The 22218-nt window shown below is 41.6% G+C and overlaps 2 protein-coding genes across 8 annotated transcripts; one reads left to right on the forward strand and one right to left on the reverse strand.

Annotated features, from left to right (window-relative positions):
* Nucleotides 1-1017: 1017 nt before the first annotated feature.
* arhgap22 (Rho GTPase activating protein 22) lies at nucleotides 1018-12160 on the forward strand. 4 transcript variants are annotated; one of them, XM_034551714.1, is made up of 11 exons: nucleotides 1018-1200; nucleotides 1505-1603; nucleotides 6457-6653; nucleotides 7404-7491; nucleotides 8260-8388; nucleotides 8565-8775; nucleotides 8868-9000; nucleotides 9082-9155; nucleotides 9549-9670; nucleotides 9775-10756; nucleotides 10847-12159. In XM_034551714.1, exons 2-11 carry the CDS (start codon nucleotides 1507-1509, stop codon nucleotides 11064-11066), a joined length of 2253 nt encoding a protein of 750 aa, XP_034407605.1. In that variant the 5' UTR covers nucleotides 1018-1200; nucleotides 1505-1506; the 3' UTR covers nucleotides 11067-12159. The 4 variants fall into 4 exon arrangements, with proteins under 4 accessions (XP_034407605.1, XP_034407606.1, XP_034407608.1 ...); XM_034551715.1 differs by having other exon boundaries at nucleotides 8868-8994; nucleotides 10847-11390; XM_034551717.1 differs by lacking the exon at nucleotides 1018-1200 and adding an exon at nucleotides 2015-2055 and having other exon boundaries at nucleotides 1504-1603; nucleotides 10847-12160.
* On the reverse strand, nucleotides 11459-21350 carry mapk8a (mitogen-activated protein kinase 8a). Of its 4 annotated transcripts, none has more exons than XM_034551722.1 (12): nucleotides 21142-21350; nucleotides 19020-19186; nucleotides 18618-18747; nucleotides 18420-18478; nucleotides 18151-18289; nucleotides 16914-17079; nucleotides 16386-16457; nucleotides 15347-15529; nucleotides 15107-15231; nucleotides 14909-14972; nucleotides 14070-14147; nucleotides 11459-13517 (listed from the first exon to the last, which is right to left on the reverse strand). In XM_034551722.1, exons 1-12 carry the CDS (start codon nucleotides 21148-21150, stop codon nucleotides 13501-13503), a joined length of 1209 nt encoding a protein of 402 aa, XP_034407613.1. In that variant the 5' UTR covers nucleotides 21151-21350; the 3' UTR covers nucleotides 11459-13500. The 4 variants fall into 4 exon arrangements, with proteins under 4 accessions (XP_034407613.1, XP_034407609.1, XP_034407611.1 ...); XM_034551718.1 differs by lacking the exon at nucleotides 16386-16457 and adding an exon at nucleotides 15948-16019 and having other exon boundaries at nucleotides 11459-13512; nucleotides 21142-21317; XM_034551720.1 differs by having other exon boundaries at nucleotides 11459-13512; nucleotides 21142-21317.
* Nucleotides 21351-22218: the final 868 nt, after the last annotated feature.

Raw genomic sequence — 22218 nt, forward strand, 5'->3', positions numbered from 1 at the left:
GAAAGTGCACTGAAAGACTTTGTTCCAGACATAACATCATTACCTCTCTGACCTGCTCCCAGTCATTTGAGCCATGACACTTCCTCTGCTCTCACTAATGAGACATGCTCTTTTCATGCTTTCAATTAAGCACACTCATTTCCTTTGTTTCCCTCAGGACCATATTTCTAGATTATAGAGGATGTTCCCCACATCCCTCAGAGGCTTGTGTGTCTGGACTATTTGAGAGGCTACATCACGTGATATTATATGGAGTGGTTAAGATGAGCGCATGTAAGCCATGTGACTGCTGTTGTATGTTTCTGTCGTTGGATCAGTGTTATTGTATATACTACCCCATTATATTTTATATGTGTTAATGTATTTTATCTGTGGTTACATAATTTATTTTGGTCTCTGAGATGATACCTAATTAGTGCCATGGTGTTTTTATGCTGAATAAAAAACACCACGGAAATTAGTAAATGTTAAATGTTTCTTCTTTGTATTTTAAAGGGGTAGAAGTGCTGATATACTTAAGTATAAGTAAACATAACAATACCATAGTCTAAAAAATGTATCCAAGTTAAAGTCTACTTAAGTTTACTTGAGTAAAAGTACAGTATTATTATCAGGATAATGTGCTAAAAGTATCTAAAGTAAAAGTACTCATTATGCAGAATACCCCCCCCCCCCCCCCTTTCCTAAAAAGTACAATATTTTTAGGTATAAAGTAGCATAAAATGTAAATACTCAAGTACAAGTATGTGAAAACTGTACTTAAGCTCAGTACTTGAGTAATGTGCTGAGATACTTTTAACCACTGAATGTGTAGCAAGAAAGAAACACGTTGTTCAGTTTTTTTTCAAAGCTTGTGACCTTCCCTCCTGATTTACGTTGCCAAATCACAACCAGCCAGAGCATAAAATTCTACCCTCTCGTGAGTGGGGGAAATGTACAGTAACAACAGCTGAAGGAGAAACTCATTCTATTTTTTTACACAGACATCAGCCGTTTTCACTTCTCCATCAAGGCAGCTCACTTCCTCAGTGAGAGTCTGACTGAAACATTCAGAAAAAGAGGGCAGCAGGAGATCATCGTCAAGCTATGTTTTATTTCTCTGTAAAGCAGTAGCTACACAGCAGCTGATTTGCACTGTGGTGCTTTAGCACAGAGAGTCTGGCTCCATGGTCGTCTGGTCTGCCCATCTGAGATGACATGGCAAGTAATACTCGCATGACTGTCTTTAATTCCCTTCTATCAGAGTCTGTTCACATCAGCATTCTTCGAGTGCACGTCATTGCTGTGTTACTGATGGCAGCAATAGCAGTCCCTTCTCTTTGGGAATGTGAATGTCATTTGATTAGTTTCTTAGTGATTATCAATCCAGCAGAGGACTGAGATTTCAGTATTGCTATTGTTTAAAGCCTGTGTGTGTGTGTGTGTGTGTGTGTGTGTGTGTGTGTGTGTGTGTGTGTGTGTGTGTGTGTGTGTGTGTGTGTGTGTGTGTGTTTTGTGGCTCTAGAAATGGCCCCAGAGGAGAGGGATACACTGTGCAGACGAGTCCACGGCCTTGAACCATCCAGGACTCGTCTGACCGGTGACAAACCAAAGGAATTAACAGGTAAAGCTCTTTTTTAATTAGTTTTGCAAGAATGATCATTGTATCAAGCAAGGTGAAGATGTATGTTGTTTCTGATTTAACTTTCTGATTATCTGAGCTCTCATTTAAAGTTAAGATCTGACTTGCAGATATATTTATCTGTCAGGTTAGGAGCTGATATTTATTTATATTTAAGTATTAGGAATTACATTCCCAAAGTTTAAGGAATGTAATGCTACCCCTTTATAAAACCTTTATGAAGCCTTTATTTAGCGAGTGTATAATAGGGAATGTTTGCCATTGTTATGTTTGAGCTGAGTAGGTTATAATTTCTTATGAAAAAGCTTAGTCAGCAGTGTTCCGGTACTGCATTTTAGTCTCATCCAGCCTCTTGAAGTGCAGCATTAATCTGCTTTATCACATCTTCTACAGACCAACCAGGCTGAATGGATACAAGAACATCACACCCCTGAGTACTTCAGCTTTCATCATACACATTTTGAGTGACTGAATAATGTGACATTTCAATATTAAATATGAGTCCCTTACACTGGCGTTTTGTCAATTTTAAACACATGTCTTCCTAAATGTATAATACATCTGGTACAGACAATACAATAACTTGCAACTGTGCATCAAACATTTGATGGTACCAATTATGTTAGTTGAATCAAATGTATTGATTTGAGGTTGTACAGATGAGACCATAATCAAATCTCCATGAACAAACAGCCAGAGGGATTGGGAAGACTGTGGCGAGATTGCGGGAGCTAATGTAAAGAAATGGTTGACAAGACAGAGGACACACAGCCAGACATATTTATAGACGGTGAGAAATTGATACTGAGAGTGTGCACCAAAAGGCCGAGAGACATATAGCAAAGGGGGGAGAGAGAGAAAGAGAGAGAGAGAGAGAGAGAGAGAGAGTGGGCAGGGCTCTAGGTACAGTATGTGAGAACAACAGCACGCCGGGCCGTTGGGACAGACGGGGGGGAGTGAGACGAAAAAAGGAGGGGGAGGAAGGCGAGAGTGTGTGGTTAAGTGCTTGTCCGTGTGTGTGTGTGTGTGTGTGAAATCAGACAGAGACAGTGTCCCAGTGCAAGACAGTGAGCCAGGGAGAGAGATGCTCGGAGAGGATGAGGAGTAACAGGGCGAGGCAGCAGCGAGAGGCACTCAGTGTGTGTCTGTGTGTGTGAGGAGTAGTGTGTGAACAGAGGGATGCAGTCATGTCTCTGTGAGAGGGAGCAGCACAGCAACGGTAACCATGCTGAGCCCCAAGATAAAACAGGCACGCCGGGGTAAGCACAGTCCCTCCTCCTCTTTTTCCATCCCTCCATCTCTTTTCTCTCCTTCCTTGCTTCTTTCTGTTTTCCCTGCAGTCCTTTTCTTTATCACCCTCTCTCGCTGTGTCCGCAGAGCTCCATTTGTCCTGCTGTCTTTGTAATAACGTGACATCAATATCGGTGCCAGTACTTTCATTGATACTGACATCAAAAAGGTGGAACAGTGCCATATTGGTAGCACCAGTGTCATTCTGCATCCCAGTGACCATTGTTGTCAGCGGTGACCTGAGTTTTCTTGTATGAAGTGTTGAGGCTGTATCTTCCATGTCTAATTCTCACTGAGAGTTAACCCGGCTTTACTATAGAGTGATGTAATCCCTTGTGTCTCTTGATTATACCGTCCTCATTGCTAAAAGATTTGGACCCGGTGGGGGACACAGTGGGTCGTAGTAAACGTGGCTTCTGGAAGGATGAACCTCCCTTCAACAATGGTTTGCATCCTGACATTTTCACACCTGAACACGTGACTACATTTAGGGTTTATTGGGCCAGTTTTTAGTTTGCATGGTTTTGACAGGAGACTCTAGATCAGAGGAGATGAAAGGAATGCAGGGTTTGCCACTCGTTTAAATCCCAACAGCTGACTGTCAAACATAGTTCTTCTAGCGCCGAGTAAAACCCACCGGTGACCGCTGAAGTCGGGACGCCAAATATACATGCCCATCACGTGACTGTGTGAAGATGAATAAGGAAGCTCTAAATCACATGAACAACTCCTGGCACTGAGATTATCGTGGGGCAGAGTATAGTGTGTTCTTCAGAGCAGCTGGTTGCGATAGACAACTCACACATGCTGTTTCAGGTGGCTCGAGTTGTGACAGTTGTCAACTTATCTCGAGGAAATGGACTGGTATGGTTTTTAGAAAGGAGTATCCACATGACATTTCCACCCTGACAGGAAGGTATTTCTAATCTCTTGGAATTTATTTCACATATTTGTATGCAAATGGTCACAACCGGGCAATATATTAGCGAGCAGCAGCTTCAAGAATCCCTACTTTAGTGTGTGTTTAGGCGGGGTTGTGGCTTTATTCCTCCCTTGGCAGCCGTCTTATTTGAGACCAGCAGTGAAAGTAATACCATAAAAGATGGGAAGGACAACTGCCTCTTCTTTCTCCTTCATGAACACAGTTGGAGAGTGCAGTGGCCACTTCACTTCGCTTGCCACATTTTGTACGCATGCCACCTCTCATTTGCTGTAATGGTATTCTCCTCTGATTAGATTTCCAGCTCTGCTCTCCTCTGATCCTTTTATGCAGCATCATACAGCAACACAGAGCTGGGTCTGCACTCAGAAGCTGAGCTATCACAGCTGAATCCTTGAGCAGTTAAGTTGTGTAGAGTCTGACAGGAAACTCTGAGCTGTGGTTGAAGCTTTTCTCATTTTCTGTGTGGCTGAACAAATGTCCATTTGAAGACATTTGGATAAATTACGTTTTTCAAGTCAAGAAATGGTGCATTATATATGTAGGCGCAAAAAATACCATGAAGACTATGGTCTCATTCATATGTAGGTTATACAAATACAATGAATACATGTGTGAACATTACATTTGTTGATCATCTAATAAATGAGATGAGTAATTCCAACATTAGTTGAATAATTAAATTACTGGTAGTTGCAGAGTTGAATATCCAAAAGGTATTATTAGCTGTGGTGGTGAATTGGTATATTTATTTAAGTACTGTACTTGGGAGCCCGATGAGGTACTTGTACTGGAGTTAATTATTTCCATTTTATGCTGTTTTAATCGTTCCACATCAGTACATTTTAGACGTACTCACAACTTATAATGAGCTCAAGAGGCGATGCATTGTCAACAGTAAATAAAGTAGTTTAAATTTGCTCCACTGCATCCAAACATAACAGCAAAATGATCCAATACTGCATTGTTAATAATTAATCTGATTATAATATAATGTAACACTGACTGGGGTCACTTTCCTAATGGGTACATAATGAGTACTTTAATGTTATTGTTTTTCTAAGTGGTGGAAAGTAACTAAATCCATGTACTCAGGTAGTTAAGTACACATTTGAGGTCCTGTTCTTGTACATAACTTGAGTATTTCATTTTACATGTTATACAAAAGGAAATATTGTAAATTTGTACATCTATTTACTAATTACATTTACAAGTTTCTTTCCAGAATAAGATTTTACACACAAAACGGATGATCAATTTTGTAAAATATTATGCATTGTTATAAATTAATGTCCCTAAAGTATAACAAATAGTTGTTGAGCAGTATCCCTCCTAACAGATTGATAACTCAATAATATATATATATATATATATCTGTGAAACACACTCAGGAGCCATTTCTCTGCTTTATTAGTACTTTTTACTGTTGATACTTTGAGGACATTTGCTAATAATAATGAGGTACTTTTACTTATCTAAAGTAATGAATGCATAACCTTTACGTCTAATGGGTATTTCTATGTGCTATTGTAAGGGTAGTGAGTAAAGGATCTGAATGTTCCATCACTGATTATCACTATTGAGCCCATATGTGTATTATTTTATTAAATACAAAGTGATGCACTTTGAGTAACAGTGTATTTCCTGAAAAGATAACAATTGTATCCTTGTACATGAGTTCTTTGCTGACAGTGGATCAAAACACCAGTTCTTTAAGGAGGTTCAAAAACCCGTTCACGTCTGCTGTATTTATAGATCCTGCTGTCTGCTCCTGCTGTCAGTTTTGTTAATGACTGCTTTGCGTGGTCCCTGGTCTTCTCCCTTTCCAGCAATCATGACTCTGCAAATGAAGGACATCCAAAATGGGAATAAATTAAATGAGAGATGCAGACAGAGAGCTGATAAGCAAGAGAGATAGAGAGATTTCAGCCCAGGCCCTTGCAGATACCCTCCCTGCTGTCCTCAGCAGAAAGCAAGAGGCAATTAACAGGAAGAAAAGACACTATTGATTTCTCTCTACTGTCTCTCTCTTTCTCTCTCTCTCTCTCTCTCTCTCTCTCTCTCTGACTCTCTGACTCTCTCTCTCTCTCTGCTTTCAGTTTATCTCTCTTTCTCTCCCTGTGACTCCCGAGGGATCACTCTACTGTCGCTGGTTTTGCTCTATACTTTTGATGCTAATATATAATCCATGCTTGTAATCAATCTGTAGCAGTTAAAGTGCAACCTGATCCAAAGCAAAACTCCTCTCTGTGCCGAAATGAAATTGAAAATGATACATGCCCTCATCGATATCCAAGACACATAATAAAATGTAATGGAATAGATAGATGAATTTCATCTTCAAGCCATGCCTTGTTTCATTGACTTAGGAGGGAATCTGGATGCAGAGTCAAACCTGTGGGCTTAGCTGCGCCCAAGAAAGACTTTTGTGAATAATGATTCAGGATTGTCTGTGGGTGAATCTTTTAGAATAATAGCAAAACAAAGACAGAAAATCCCCAAATAACATTGTGTAATCTCTATTTCTTTATCACTCTCTGTTTTCGCTCTAATTATGGTGCTCTAAATCCTTTGCCTCACTTTATCTCTATGTGTGTCCATGCAGCGCGGTCCAAGAGCATGGTGCTAGGAGAGTTGTCTCGGGTCTCCAGGCCCTGCTCTCCTCTGGATCAGGAGAAGGCACTGAAGGCCGGCTGGCTGAAGAGACAGCGGAGTATCATGAAAAACTGGCAACTGCGTTGGTTTGTCCTGAAGACCGAAGCTCTGTATTTCTACAAGGACCAGGATGAAACTAAGGCACAGGTGATGCTCACAAAATAACACACGCAACACATGTAACTGTTGTCCCTGGAGGCTGCACTGCTGCATGTTTTGATTCATTCTGATTCGAGGCCTGATACATATTCAAGCTTCACAAATCTTTCTGATTAGTATTTTCCACCAGGGCCAGTCGATCCATTTTGTGTTCTCCAGCTCTGAAAATAGCTTATTGATTCTTTAAAATTAGGCGACAAAATACATTTTGCTGCCCTCAAGTAAAATTAAACCCTGTTCTGCATTATGTACCCACGATTTTTAAAGGTACACGCTCTTATCTTTATTTTAATGTAAAACTAAAGCTGGATAAATATCCAATCATCTTTCACCCAAAAAAATCATCCCCATAAGACTACTCCACACATTAAAGTCGTAGTGTGTTGTTATTGCCCTGCCACAGACACTGATAATGTGGTTACTAGGTGTCCTGCTGTTCTGCTGTCAGCACTTAGTAGCTGACCTTTGACCCTGTCCATGGTGAAGGGATCAGAACTGCAAAGTACAGGAAGTACCAGAGTGATAAATACTGTAGATGTTTCCCTGAGTCATCCCTCCCTCCACCATCATTACCTCCCTATGTTGGACAAATGCCCAGAGCTCAGTGTACTCAGAACTCTATAATGTTCAACATGCACTGCACGTCCAAGTCCAGAACCACTAATTTATTTCTTGTTTGGCCCTTGAATACACATGATAGAGGTGTTTACCTCATGCATGACTCTTATTTTGCTCCAGGGTTGTATTCCTCTTCAGGGCAGTCAGGTCAATGAGCTGCCTGCCAATCAGGACGAGCCTGGTCGTCACCCTTTTGAAATTGTTCCAGGTGAGTTGGCATGGTGACAACTCTGTGTGTAAGGAAGTGAGTGAGTAAGTAAGCCTAGTTCAAATGATGCCATCTGTTTTATGCTGTAAATTATAGAAAGTATCACACAGTATGTAATATGTTTCTTGAAATTAGGATCATATTGTAAATTCAGCAGTTGCTGGTGTCCACAGGGAACACTATTCTTTCTGGGTAATTTCTCTCACACAACACGCCGTGCACCACAGTGCACAACTTAATAATGAATGCAGGTACTGATATGTAGCCTACACAGCCAAACCTACCAAATCCACTTACAAAGATCATTGTCTTTTGGATTGCATCAGTAAAAAAATGTAACAACATCAACAAAAGCAAGCGGTTGCAACGTCACATGAAGGGAGAGACTTTCTTATAGTGAAATCAAAGCTAAACTAAAATCAACTCAAATGTCAAACTGAAATGTCAAACCAGGTGATATCAAGCTGAGGAAGGACAGGCAGGGAGGCAGAGCTGCATGGCTGCGTCTTTGTACTTTACAGGGGTGCTGGAGTTAATAAGGTTATTGGAAATACTGATAGTTCTTGTTGGTAAAACTGACTTCTTTACAAATGATACAGTTTATGTGTATGGAAAAGTCATTTTAAAAGTGGTACCTAAAAAAAAAATAAGAAGAGTGGTACCTGAGCTATGTCCGATTCTATAGTGAAGGACTGTGGCTTTGAGATGTGTTGTTAGTCACTTTGTCCTATTGATCCAGAAAGTAATGAAATATGTTTGGGTTTTCAGGAGTGGCTGGAGAAAAGGATCGATCGGGCATCAGCCACGAGTCATTACTGCTGATGGCCAACTCTCAGAGTGACATGGAGGAATGGGTCAGAGCCATTCGTAGAGTCATATGGGCTCCTCTTGGAGGAGGTGTGATTCTTACGCAGTTGTATACATACAGTATAGACACAGATGTTCACATAAAGCACTTTAAGTAATTAAGCAAATATGTTTACTAATTTTTTCAAGAGGGGACCTTGGCCCACATAAGGAAACATTCTGTTTATTAATGACCTGACTGGTGTTCATTTCCTGTGTGGATGCAGGTGTCTTTGGGCAGCACCTCGAGGAGACGATGTTGTACGAGTCCCAGTGTGGCCCTCAGCGATTGGTCCCTGTGCTGGTCGAACAGTGTGTGTGTTTCATACGTGAACATGGGCTCCAGGAGGAGGGCCTTTTCAGGGCCCCTGGACAAACCAATCATGTTCGAGAGCTGCAAGATGCCTTTGACCGTGGCGAGAAGCCAGTGTTTGACAGGTGACGCAGTGGGAGGGGGCATTTTATCAATAGCAGCATGCCAAGCTATAATCTATGCTGGCTAGTACTGTATGTTTCCCTATCTCTTACAGTACCACGGATGTCCACACAGTGGCATCACTGCTAAAACTGTACATACGGGAGCTGCCGGAGCCTATAATCCCTTTCTCCAAATACACACAGTTTCTTTCTTGTGCTCAGCTTCTTACCAAGGACAAAGTAATGGTAATCCTGTCTGCTTAACACTTTACTGGTACATGTCCAAACTCTTGCCTCCACAATTAACATGTCTTATTTTTCTTCAAGGGTAAAGTGGAGCTAGGCAAACAGGTGAAATCCCTGCCCCAGGTCAACTACAACCTCCTCACATACATCTGCAAGTAAGTCCACACTGTTTTGTCATCTGCTGTAAATCCGTAGTTGTTGAGCGATGTTCCTTTGATGGGCTTTACTGTTGCTGCTGTCCCATTCACTGTTTGATGATTTATTAGCCTGTCATACAAGAGGAATAACATTCATTACACCCACATCCTCGTCATCAGGGGAAGTGGCATCAGATTGATTGACTGTACATAATTGCATGTCTTCTCTGCCTTCTGCATCTATTCAAATAGCTTCAGCTGAACCCACACACCACAGACTCATGACTAAGTCCTCATATTCTTTAGTTTGGTTTTAGGAGATAAAAAAAGAAGATGTAAGCAGAGCAGTCAACACTTTTGATTTTACATAATAAGTGGAAATAAGTTCTGGTTTTGGTTCTTTCTGCTCAGGTTTCTGGACGAGGTTCAGTCTCACTCCAATGAGAATAAAATGAGTGTTCAGAATCTTGCCACTGTGTTTGGACCCAATATCCTTCGGCCCAGAGTAGAGGATCCAGTTACCATGATGGAGGGTTGGTGATAGTGTTAACATATGGACAAACAGCAGCACAATCTGTGGCACAAACATGCTTTCTAATCAATACTAACATGTATGTGTATTTGTCATTATAAACAGGAAGTTCACAGGTGCAGCACCTCATGACTGTGCTGATCAGTGAACACACCAGACTTTACCAGCGGGAGGAGACAGAAACTGAGGCCAAGATTCCCCCACAGCAACAGCAGAGTCCTATCCAACGGTGCAAAGTGGAATGGCTCTCACAAGAAGAAACTGACACCCAGCCCTCCAAAATCTCAAAAGAGGAACCCCAACCTTCAACCCCTTCTAAAGACAGTAAGCCGACTGCACTAAGCCCCATTATAATGTCGGAGAAGTGTGAGTATGGTCAGATTGAAGGAAATGGCAAAGGTAAGACAGAAGAGAAAGTGGATGGACAAGCAGATAGCAAAGCTGAAGCCAGAGGTGGAAGTGAGGTAGCCGTTAGCCCCAGTAAACAGGCCAAAGCCTTGCCCTCTTGGAGGAGCTCCTTAAAAGGAGGTGCAGCATCTGGGGTGCAGAGGGGGAAAATAGGGGGGTCTGCGGGGGATGTGTCAGCAGCTGGTGGAAGCAACTGGCTGATGAATGGCCTGTCATCCCTCCGAGCTCATAGGCGCACCACCTCATCTGGTGAAAGACTGAAAGATTCAACCCTGTCCCTTAAAGAGACCACTCTTCCACTTAAGGATACACAGAGAGACTCTGATGAAGACTCCTCTCAAACAGCCCTGTCTCACAGAGCCCTCCTCCAGTGCCACAGACTGTCTGCCTATGACAATGTTGGCCCCTCCAGTCTAAGCCTGCCTGCTGACACATCCTCTATCTGGACGTCCTTTGAGATCTCGTTGGCCGAGCCAGAGGGAAGCGATAAGGCAGTTAAATCATGCCAGGGTCAAGAGAGACCCACCGAGGGGAGGGACAGTACAAGTCCTCTGGATAACAGTGCAAGTGGTACTGAGGATGATCTCACAGGAACAAATGAAGGTCTCACCAACATGCTGACCGAGCTCAAGCAGGAGCTGAAGAAACAGAGGACAAGCTACGAAACCTGCATTTGCAAGTAAGAATGAGTCACTTGTCACTTCCTGTCAAACAACCAATTCAAATCAGCATGAGTTGTTATTTATAACCTCTTCTTCTCTTCTTTGAGGCTGGAGGAGTCCTGTTCTAAGTACCAGTCCCAGGTAAACCGCCTCGAGGAGGAGCTGGACCAGGAGAAAAAGAAGTTTCACATGCTGGAGATCCGACATAGGAACTCGGAGAGGGCACATCAAGACGCAGAGAACCGAAATCTTCTCCTCCAGGAAGAAATGGAGGAGTTCTTCAAAACCCTTGGAGATCTGACCACAGGAGCAACACGGACCAACTAGATGACACCAACCTGCCTTCATCTGGTCCATTAGAGGAGGAGCTTGATTACTGGGGCAGCCAGTCCGCTCAAAGCTTTGAAGACCAAATACCTCTAGGGCAGTACTACTTGCCATCGTGTCCTCTTTAGTACAGCCGTCTTGTGCCTACACTGACAAGTGCCGGTGCCAAACGAGAAGTCCTCTGGACCAAGCAATCATTTTACCATTCCGCACACATCCTTACTACATCATTTGTCATGTAGCTGATTATTTATGAACTTAGTGAGCAGAAGAAGACTTACTGAGGATATGAGGTAGAGTCTTCCCATACACACCCTGTTCATTTCCCCTGAGAAATCCTATTCTCAAAGGAAATGTTAACTTGACAGTGAAGGAAAAAACAATGCGAGACATTCAAATTCTACTGTTTTATTTGCTGGAGTTGAATGTAGACAGTTTCCATTTTTGATGTATATAATTGGTCTGTTAAGAAAGGCCATTTCAGATCCATAGCTGAACATTACACAACTGGCCCGATCAAAACACGCCACAACAGGTAACTCTTTGCTGACAGTGTTTGGCCAGACCATTAGAAGATTGCAGCATCATCCCAGCAGTGCTGGATGGCCTTCCCATCTTTCCTCTAAATGTACCTGCACTAAAACCAGATTTGCTCAGAGAAAACTCATGCGTAGTCTATTCTATCTTATCTCTTTTTGAGGAGATGGAAGAGAGGAAAACGACAAAAAGAGGAACAGTCAGTTGACATTGTGGCCCAAAACGGGTCAGGACATGCGTCACAATCCCCAAAGTGCATTCTGGGATCTGATGCTAGGGGTTACTGCCTGGAGTGCCCAACCATGAAAAGGGCAAAGGGACAGGTTGGGAATTTGAGCCATCAAATACATCCAAAGGGTACCATGGCAGGTAGCAAATGACTGTTTCCTGACTCTCAGAAAACATTCATCTACAGTAAAAATGTACAGATCAATCACTGACTATAGTAATCTATGAATTATATTGCACAGAAAATAAACAAAAAATTAAACAAAATGCATATAAATAGTACTTCTGAATGAAATGTACATTACATACAATAGATGCCTCCTAGCTTGAAACAAATAAATAAATAAATAAATAAATAAATAAAGCAAATACAGAAAAAGAAAGTCTTTTTTTCGCATTTCTTATGAATGATGTGTGCCATGATATGCGTACTGTATCTTCAAAAAACGTGTATGTGTGTGTGTGTGTGTGTGTACATGTGTGAGGTAGAACTCAGAAAGACGCTTTACAGAAGAGAGGAGCATCTGCAACAAAGAGGACTGGAAATTATTGAACCGAGTAAGGGCACTTAAATTAAATGTGAAATATCAGACAGCTGTAAATAATGTCTGAAAGAACCTGTCAAAAGGGTGAAGCGACTAATTTAGACTTAGTCTCTGGTGACAATCCCCAAATACAGAACTCATTCTAGCCAGTGGAGTGGCCTATATTAAAATGTTACAGTGCTAACAGTTATCACTGGCTCCTTACTACGCCATATTTCTATTCACTTACATTCACCCTGTTCTTCCTCATCCAACAGACCATCGCCTACAAACTACATCTAAGTATCTAAACAAGTTCAAACACAGTCAGTTAACAGTATGCTAGAGTAAAAAAGAAATTCTGTGTCAATGCAATAGATCATTTGACTGCTTGTCAAGATGCACACAATCAAGAAGTGACATAATACTAAGAAGTAGGTTAACTTTGATACAACAAAGGACGCTTTCTACAAGAAAGATGAGGAACAATATCAAAATAAAATAAAATCAGTGCAATCAGATCCAAGATGAAGTGCGCTATCGTCGACTGTTAAAAAGAGAATTGGTTTAGATTCATCCAAATGTCCCAAAAACAATAAAGAAAATGCCAAATGAAGACTTACAAAATATAGTCAACATAATATTGCAATGCTAACAGTGTGGTAATCGACTGTGTTGCAGCAGCTAAAAACAGCAATGTGTAAAGTACACTCATACCACTCTCTCATCACAGATTCACATCAAAACATACTCTGATTCTTCGCTGAAAAAATACAGTAATAATGATACAATTTCAAACACAATAATTTATAGCAGAATAAGGGGAGGGAAAATAAAAACAAACTGTACATTAAAAGCGCAGCTCTACAAACTAACATGAGAAGTTCCATTGGCCTAAATCCTCTCCCATCAAACACACTGATGAGGAGAGGTTTGCTTTTTGTGTGCAGGTGTGTGTACATGTATTGTATGTGTGCGTTATCTGCAGCAGGCCAGTGCACCCAGAGAGGTGTGGCTGTCCAAGTTGCTGTCTGTTTCAGAGGTCATGGTGGGGTCACTGCTCGGGTCAGTGGGCTCTGTGGACATGGACGAGACGTCGTTGGCCGAAGAAGAGGAGGAGGACGTGGGCTGAGGGGGGCTGTCGATCACTGCTGCACCTGTGCTGCGAAAAACACACGTCAACGAATAGGTTTCATTGAAATACACAGGACACTCCCTTTGTCTGCTGGGTCACACATGCAGATGTACACAATGCCTCAAACCAGTAAGCACTTTGACTTGCAGGCCAAAAGAGGCGCAGTTTAACAACTTTATTCTGAAAATATTACAGCTTTATTCTGAAAATATTCAAATTTTACTCTCAAAGTCGTATGGCTTAATCCATAAAATATATTTCAACTATATGTGTATTCATGAAATATTACAACTTGATTCCCCAAATCTCTGATTATTGCCCCAATTCACGGTTTACAATGTACTTTACACTGAAATATTGAAATGCTGTGGAACTTTTAAACCACATTTATCCCAGATTGAACTTACTGTAGATATCGGGGTTAAACCTGCAATCATGAATGCATATATAAAGTATTTAGTGAATAAAATAAAAAGTATTACGGTCTTTTCATTACTTAATAATACAGAATAAGACACCCATCATGTGATTCACAAGTTATCCTTCCCACATCTTCTCAAAGTTATAATGATTACTCACCTAAAGGAGGTGGCTGGCCTCTTATCACACCATTTCTTGTCCACTCCTCCCAGTCACTGACTTCCTTATAAATTAGCACTAAAAAAATGAAACATCAGAAAAAGGTTAAGTGGGGCAGGAGAGACAGCGAGAACTCATTGATGTAAATATCACAGAATGTGATACACTTGTAGAGCATTGCATACTGTGCAGTCCTGAGAGCATCAAGTTCCCCGGTTAGACGCTGTGCTGGTGTGACTCTTCTAAAAATGAGTGAAGGGTCATTATCACCTGGCAGGGGTTAGGATGAGCTCATCCTGCTGCTCAACTGAAAATGATATTTACTCATAATTTAAAGTCCTACCATGCTCCACAGAATCAGGTTCCTCACAGTGGAAAACACTAACTGAGAGGCTTCAAAAAGGGGGTTTTAAATCATGCGACGCACCTTCTGGCAACTAGAGTGGAGACACAGAGCTCCTTGGGCAACAATGTCTGTAAACAACTAACTGCATATCTACACATGTACTGGATGTCAGACTGGGTTTCTTTAGACATGGTTTATTTTTATGCTTTCCATAGATAGTAAATAATCATGTCACCGCTGGTCAATTATAGAATCTGACCAGCAGACCATTTCTATTTTATTGTAAACACATTTGATTTGCACAAAATGCAATGTTCAAAACCAAAATCTTGTAGTTTTTTGAAGTAAAAAGTATTTTTTCAGATTTTTGCCTTGAAGATTTGCCTTAGGAAATCCCTGTGCTGCCTCATGAGCTGAGGCTACATAATACACTGAAACATGTGAAAAATTGCGTGCCGAGTGAAGTGTTAAGAATCTTAGTATGCCGTCTCACCTTTCCACTCTTCCACGGTATGCTCCCTCTCATCCAGCTGTTTTTCTAGGATCCTTGGAGGGGGCTGAGAAAGAGAAAAAGGCTTAAATGGCACATTGGTGGTAGAAGAGCATTGCCAACTTTCCACTTTAAGTGATGTCATTAAAATCTCATGTGACCCATTTAAGGATCATGCGCTCCGGTCAGCGATCCACTTACTGCTTCGACTTCAGCTGGGTCGTACCAAACGTTAATATAGGGGTGCTGCAGGGCCTCATCTACAGAGATGCGTTTGGAGGCATCAATCACTAACATCTTGGATAAGAGATCTCTAGCTTGGCTCGCTGAGGAAAGAAACAACAAATACATAAGATGCTGCGCTAATAATCACACGTCTACAAATGTATTTGATGAAGGAGTTCTGAATGGTTTAGGTCACGGTAGGAAAACACACAGTACCTTTCAGTTTGTTGTGGTCAGAGTCGGCAGGGAAGAGCACATCTGGGAAGAGTTTCTCAAAGCTGTACCCAGCATAGCGTGGCCTGTTTTCGACATACGTTCTCACTGACTGGTTCAGCTTCATTAGAAAATCCTGAGTTGGAGTGCCTAGCTGCTCAATTACCTTGTTCCACTGGTCAATGTCTGGCGTGTATATGTTAAGGAAACACACACCATTTACTCTCACACACGCATGTAACACACCATTAGGGATACCTGACATTTAACTTTCTTTGGGAGGTGCACACACCATCACCTCTACTTACGTAGTTCAGACACACACACACATACTTAGATCACAGGATCTAGTGATACAGCCACTCACTCCTTTTCTATGCAGCTAATACACATCTATCGTACATACTCTCTCAGAAACTACTACCCTTTATTAACTGGTTTGGCTTGACATTCTCACAATAGGTGGGTGCAGCACAGCAATGATGGTGGAAACTTGAGAATGGATAACAATTTGACAGAGGGGAACTCTCAGGATGGTGTTGCTGTTCTATTTACACAGAATGAAGGGATGACACAGCGATCAATCAATGATGGGGAAGGATACGATCAGTGCCGGGGAACAACACGCTTCCCCTGATCATCTCGGCCACTATGCAGCCCACTGACCATACATCCACTGGAGGCGGACGTTTAGATGACGGGAAGGTGGGCATGCAAACAAAATGGTAAATAAAAATAAAAAAGCAGAATGGCAGCGGTGTTGATTGAAATGAAAATGGAGAACATGCAACATCAGCCAGATATATGAGAGAAAGAGCAATGCAGTGTTGAAGCAAATGACAACTGGCATGTTTACAGCCCACGCCGGACAAAAGGCTTCCAATAAGGTATGTTATCACAAGTCTCTATAGCCTGGCACAACATACTGTATGCAAGCCCAAAACTAACCAGGGAACAATCTAATAATCTAACAGCACAAACCCTTTACAAAGACTGTTAAAATTAACAGCCCGAAGAAGAATTTAAAATGACCCAAGGATACAGTCCCTTCCTGGGAAGAGGATTTTATGGCGAACCATTTCTGCCAGTATGCAGCCCACAGACCATATGTCCACTAGTGAAGTGGGACACGGTAAACAAAGAGGATTAAAGGAATGCACAACAGGTTAGTTACACAAAAGAGGTCAGTTAGTGAGCAGTTTCTTACAACAAAGTCCAATCAAGTACAGAAGCATCATGCGGATTACAGTGTTAACAGCTAGATTCATCTTTAGGCTCCTGTGTATGGGTTATAATGGATCTAACATGCGATTTAATAAACCTATATATATATATATATATATATATATATATATATATCTTTCAAAATGTCTGGTTTACCCAATCAAGATAATATAAAGTACGGCAGTAAAAATTGTTAGGAACCTTCATTCACTCCTCTAAAGATTTAGAGACGAGTTCTTTTGTGAATTGGGAAAAAAAGTTTAAGAAACACTGTTTTACATCAGTAAAAAAAATAATAAACAAGGGTTGACAGTGTAGATTGCCAGATACAGTAAATGTAACTAACCATTGGCTTGGTAGCCCATCCCCAGGATGACCTCTGGTGCTCTGTAGTAGCGTGTAACCACATACGGTGTCATCAGGAGGCCCGTGGCAGCCGTCCGAGCCAAGCCGAAGTCCAGAATCTTCAGTGTACAATCTGACTTGACAACTATGTTACTAGGCTTGAGGTCCTACAGAGGAACACATACCAAAAACATTTGATTTATTTTTTGTAATCTTAAATGTTCTCACTAAATAGCAATAACACAATGATGTAGCGACAGCTTATGCACTGATTTATCTTTAATGTGTTCAAGTAGGAGAAAGGGAAAGATAGAGGGAAACCCCGTCTGAGACAAAATGGACTCAAAATTACAACATCTTGGCAGATTTTTGTGATCCCAATATTATCTCCACAAAGTCACATGATAATAGCATGCTACATTCTCCATCATGACTCAAATCTAGCTGATTGACTGCAAGCAGCTGGTTCCTAGAGATTACATGTTGTCTATGTCATGTTTCTCTCTGCAGTACAAATTGTACTTAAGGTGTAGTAGAAAAAGATCAAGCCCCTGGACTTACTTCAGACACACTTGCACTGAACCAAGGATGTAGTTAAAATGCCTGTTTTTAGTTTCAGATGCGTCTAAAATAAAAAGATACTGCAGGAGAGTGGCGACCGGTATCGCACCATATTGGGTCTTCCTCAGGGTGTGGCGGGAAGGAGGAGTCCTGAAATTGGAACTACATCCTTTGGCTAGGTGCATGTGTTCCTTAATTAAGCCCAAGGGGTTCCCTTGTTCTAACTAGGAATTATGATTTACATCCCCATAATACAGGCATTATTTCTCTTCATGATTAGATGCAATTGTATATCACACTTACCACCTGCTTATTATTGATCCATATGGGGAAATTATACATTCACCTCAACTTCCGCCAGGTCAGAAGCCTGTACCGACTCACAGCTTCCATAAAGCTGCTAGTAAATTTGTGTTTTGTTCAAAGACATTTCATTAAGAAGGCCAGCTTTTAATTTAGGTTTCACATTTAAAAAAGTGAAACAAATATTAATAATTTTCCATCTATGTTTTTTTATAGAGGCTTTATATCTCCAATATATTTTCAAGAGGGTTTTGTTGGCAATCAAAAGACTATATTCATCATCTAATAGTGTGCCAGTTGACTGTTTCCCTTACAATTCAGTGTGAAGTGTCACAGAGGGTTTAACGGTTCCTCTCTGGGACACTGATGCTTACCCTGTGAATGATGCCAGCAGCGTGGAGGTGTTTGATACCACACAACGTCTGATATAGCAGATAGGACAGCCTCTCATGGTCCAGCTCCATCTGAATGACCTGGCACAGGTTGGCATCCATCAGCTCCATCACCAAGTATCTGACAGAGCAGAACAAGTTCACATAAGAGGCTTGAGAAGCTCTTCAGCAGGAGAGAATAACTCAATTTCATGTACAATACACACCGTGTGCTATAAAAACTAACACACACTTCACATATAATTACTTACACATCTTGGAATTCCTCTAATGATTTTTGTGGTGTGAATACGTTCAATAGGCCAATGATCTGTGGGTATTAAATGAATCAGACATATTGTGTCTTGTCATTTACTAGGACACATTTAAGCAGACAAAAGGCATTAAAAAAAATTTGGAATACCACTTTCCCACTGGTCATATGACAATGAATATATTATCATACTTACATTTTTGTGATTGACACATTTCATTAGGACTAGCTCTCTGTACGCCCTCTTGGCATGGGTTTGATTCTGAAACGGCCGACTCAGCTTCTTGATGGCAACATTTCGTTCAAGGTTTTGGTCATAAGCAGAGCTTTGGAAAAAAGTTAGCGAACAATTTAAAAATATGGTCAAATGTGTAGCATAATAGGTATTAAACATTACAGGTTATGTTAATTCCAATAGTCTAAACATCTCTGCCTTTGTCATCAACACATTTGAAAATACAAAGAACAAACAAAAGTATGACGATTTACATTTTAAATGGATTAAAATTTTAATTTCTTGAGAAGACATTAACAGAAATATGACCCCTATTTCAGCAAGAGGCTGTTGACTGAATATGGACAAGGTTGCAACACTCACCAGACGATTCCCTGAGCTCCTGAGCCGATGGGTCTTAGATTCTGGTATCGCTTCAGTACTGTGAACGTTGAGTCCCCAACATCTAGGCTGTAGAACTCTCTTTCTTTTTTGTTTTTGTTCATGGCGAAATCTTCAATTACAGCTTTCTGTGCATCCAAAAATGTCCTCTGTGTACACAAAGATGGGCACACCATTTAAATATTTTGAAATGTTACGCCACAGATATCAGCAGACCAGCCAAAACACACCAGGATGGACAATTTGATACCATCAGCAGTGGTGGCAGAACAGCAGACCACGGGGAGGTCTGCTCCATATGAAACATGACTCTCAGAATGACTCAGTTACATTGGAAAACCAAGCCTGTGATAATTCCTGTGCGCTTGGACCCCAGCCCAGTTCGACAAGCGGGTCTTCCACAGGCTCCTGTTAACTGGTTCAAGTTGCACCATGCGGCAGTGAGCCCAGATAAGACCCAACACAGAGACGCACAACATCCGCGTTCATGTGTCATTAAAACCATCTAACATTTAAAAAAGGAGAAAGCTCTGACATCGTCTTTCTTTCCCCAGTTCTTATGTAAGCAGCGTAATCACCCACTCCCCACTCTTCCACCCTGCCGACACACAGTCCATATGAGGAATATAATTGACAGAATAAAATGAGTCAGCTCTCCTTCTGTTCCTCCACCGTCACAACGACGTACATAACATCCACCTCCCTCACAACATGAAAATAGACATGCCGCCTTTTTTTATACTTCAGACAGGAAGACAATTACACAAGAATTAATTGACAATACAGTACTGGTGGTAAAAACAGTTATATGTTGCTCTGTGTTAAGGTCATCATTGTATTAATGGCTATCCATAAGGATAATTAAGGTCAGATCAGTGCAGGGAGGAAATCACATGCTGATTTGATCTCGTAAATTGTTATTTAGTCACACACATTGTTAACATTACTTCCCCTGTTGTGAAATAACTCGTATTGATGCGTACGACTACATGCCGCATCAACAAATACCTCTGAAATCAATGGCACAATATTAGATTGCAGTTGTGTGTCAGCTGCAGTATTTACACTGTGCAAGGAATGCAGCAGCCACATCAGTAGTCTCAGCAGCACATAAGAGGTCTGGACCTCATGGCATAGAGCTCTCATACATGCAGGTGCCTTGTGTGTCCTGCAAAAGCAGCAAAATAGCGAGGTCATTCCTAGAGCACACTGGTCCCTAATGACTTAACTTGTTTTCTCTAAACAAGCTTCTACATGATTTAATAAGCGGCTTCTGAATCACACACTTAAAGGGCCATCCAGATCCTTAGCAATGGTGGTTCCATATATTATACTACAAATGAAACAACACATATGTCAACAAACAAAAAAATATGTGTTCACATATTCACACAATATAACAAGATCTGGTGTAGCTTATATACCATAACATTAAACCCAAATCAAAGCTAGTAGCACACACATAACTGATAGCCTAACAGGTTGCATAATATATATGATTAATGTGGACTACCATCTCCCAAAGTGCATGCACCACTCACACTCTCCTCATCTGGGTGGCTGCTGACATGCAAACTGTCAGCAGGGCGGACACGGACACAGATCGACCTAGCTCCATCATCTAGGCTCCGATTAACCGCAGAGGACCACTATCGACCCGTTATGTATTGCAACTCGATGGGAGCGTGTTAACCTTGGCCACGCGACCCCTCGCCTCGTCTGGTCGGCGGCGGAGGAATACACGACTGTAAAAACGGCGGAAAAGAGGCCGCGCATGCTACAAACGTAGCAGCCAAAAAGAGGAAAGATATTGCAGCGATAACGACGGCGGCCACATCGTGCTGTGACGAGGCCCGTTTGAGAAACACAGTGGCGCAGTCGGGTGCACGAGCTACTTCGCCTCAGTCTGTACGCGATCTGAAGGCTGGGGCCGTGGCGCCGACGGACGCGTCGCTATTTTAGCTCGCTGATAAATGAAGCTACCGCGTAACCCCCGTAGACAACAAGCACGTCGTTAAGCAACATGCACGGGGCGACATGCGACCCTCCCCCATGGCAAACAATAAGCACGTCTGAGGAGCAGAGGTGCGAATCCTCATCTTACCTCTGTCATCAAATGATTACTATCGGTCCGATCGGCGGTGATCGTGTTTGTCTGTGTCGCCGGTAAAGGATGATTTATTCCGTTGTGCGGCTTAAAAATACATGACCTCACCGAATTCACTTGCCTATGTTTCCATCTGGCTACTACTGACAGGCCAGGACGCGCAGTGCGCACGGGGCATGCGTCCCAGCAGTACGTCACTCATCCACAGAGGCACACCCACCTCCTCCTCCTCCATCCTCCTCCCTTCCTTCCTTCCTTCCTCCCTCCCTCCCTTCCGCCTGTCTATCTAGCTATCTGTAAATCAAGCTTTCTATCCATCTAGCCCACTTCCGTTTAATGTTATGTTATGTTATTATGTCTGCAGTAAATCTATTGTAGGTCTGATTGGCCACACTGGAAATATAGACCCTATAATGCATGATATTGGCCATATTTATGTCCAGTTCTGTTAAGTTAAATACTCATTTCTAAATGATGAAATGAAGAGTGGAGATGAAGAAGGAAGCTGCCTACTTTCTTTCTTTATATTTCGTGACATTTATTTATTCTGATGTCGATAACAAAAATGACTGAGAGAGGTTGGCTGTATGATTCATGGATCGGAAACAGATGCCCATTTCATAAACTCACAAACTGTCCTTGCTGCAGAATCTGTCATAGAGGTAAATGCAAGTGCAGCCCAATGTCCACATAAAGAGTGTAGTCAGAGTGAGCTTCAAGATAAATAGTCAGATATGGACACAATTTACATCAATTGTCAAGTGTAAGAACTTCAGGTTTGTCAATTCTTTCTGTCTGTTTTTCTTGCTTTGTCAGATTTAAAAATATGTTTTCTTGTTTTTTGAATGTTTACAAAAAGGTTGAACTGTAACCCTGCTATCATGATGTACATGTATGTTCCATGTGCAGACTAACAGACACCTAGATAGTTATCACATTTTCCTTGTGGTGTCAGTGGTGTTGGTAAACACAAGGGGAGAACAAGTCCATTTCAATTAAGCTGTACATGCAGTAAACAAACATTATTTATGTTCTACCATAAGGTACTGTATGTTTTGTATCAAAAGAAGAAAA

Source organism: Cyclopterus lumpus, chromosome 15 (assembly GCF_009769545.1).
Source record: "Cyclopterus lumpus isolate fCycLum1 chromosome 15, fCycLum1.pri, whole genome shotgun sequence".
NCBI lineage: Eukaryota > Metazoa > Chordata > Actinopteri > Perciformes > Cyclopteridae > Cyclopterus > Cyclopterus lumpus.

What these genes read in the sequence shown, in the direction of transcription:
- mapk8a (XM_034551718.1), bottom strand. An exon ending in GGAGCTCAGGGAATCGTCTG is followed by an intron (nt 18,748 to 19,019) that starts GTGAGTGTTGCA and finishes TTTTTTCCAAAG; the next exon opens with CTCTGCTTATGACCAAAACC. An exon ending in GTTGTTCCCCGGCACTGATC is followed by an intron (nt 15,530 to 15,947) that starts GTATCCTTCCCC and finishes TATACACGCCAG; the next exon opens with ACATTGACCAGTGGAACAAG.
- arhgap22 (XM_034551714.1), top strand. Translation starts at nt 1,507, where the DNA reads ATGGCCCCAGAGGAGAGGGATACACTGTGCAGACGAGTCCACGGCCTT. An exon ending in ATGGGCTCCTCTTGGAGGAG is followed by an intron (nt 8,389 to 8,564) that starts GTGTGATTCTTA and finishes GTGTGGATGCAG; the next exon opens with GTGTCTTTGGGCAGCACCTC. An exon ending in GAGAAGCCAGTGTTTGACAG is followed by an intron (nt 8,776 to 8,867) that starts GTGACGCAGTGG and finishes TATCTCTTACAG; the next exon opens with TACCACGGATGTCCACACAG.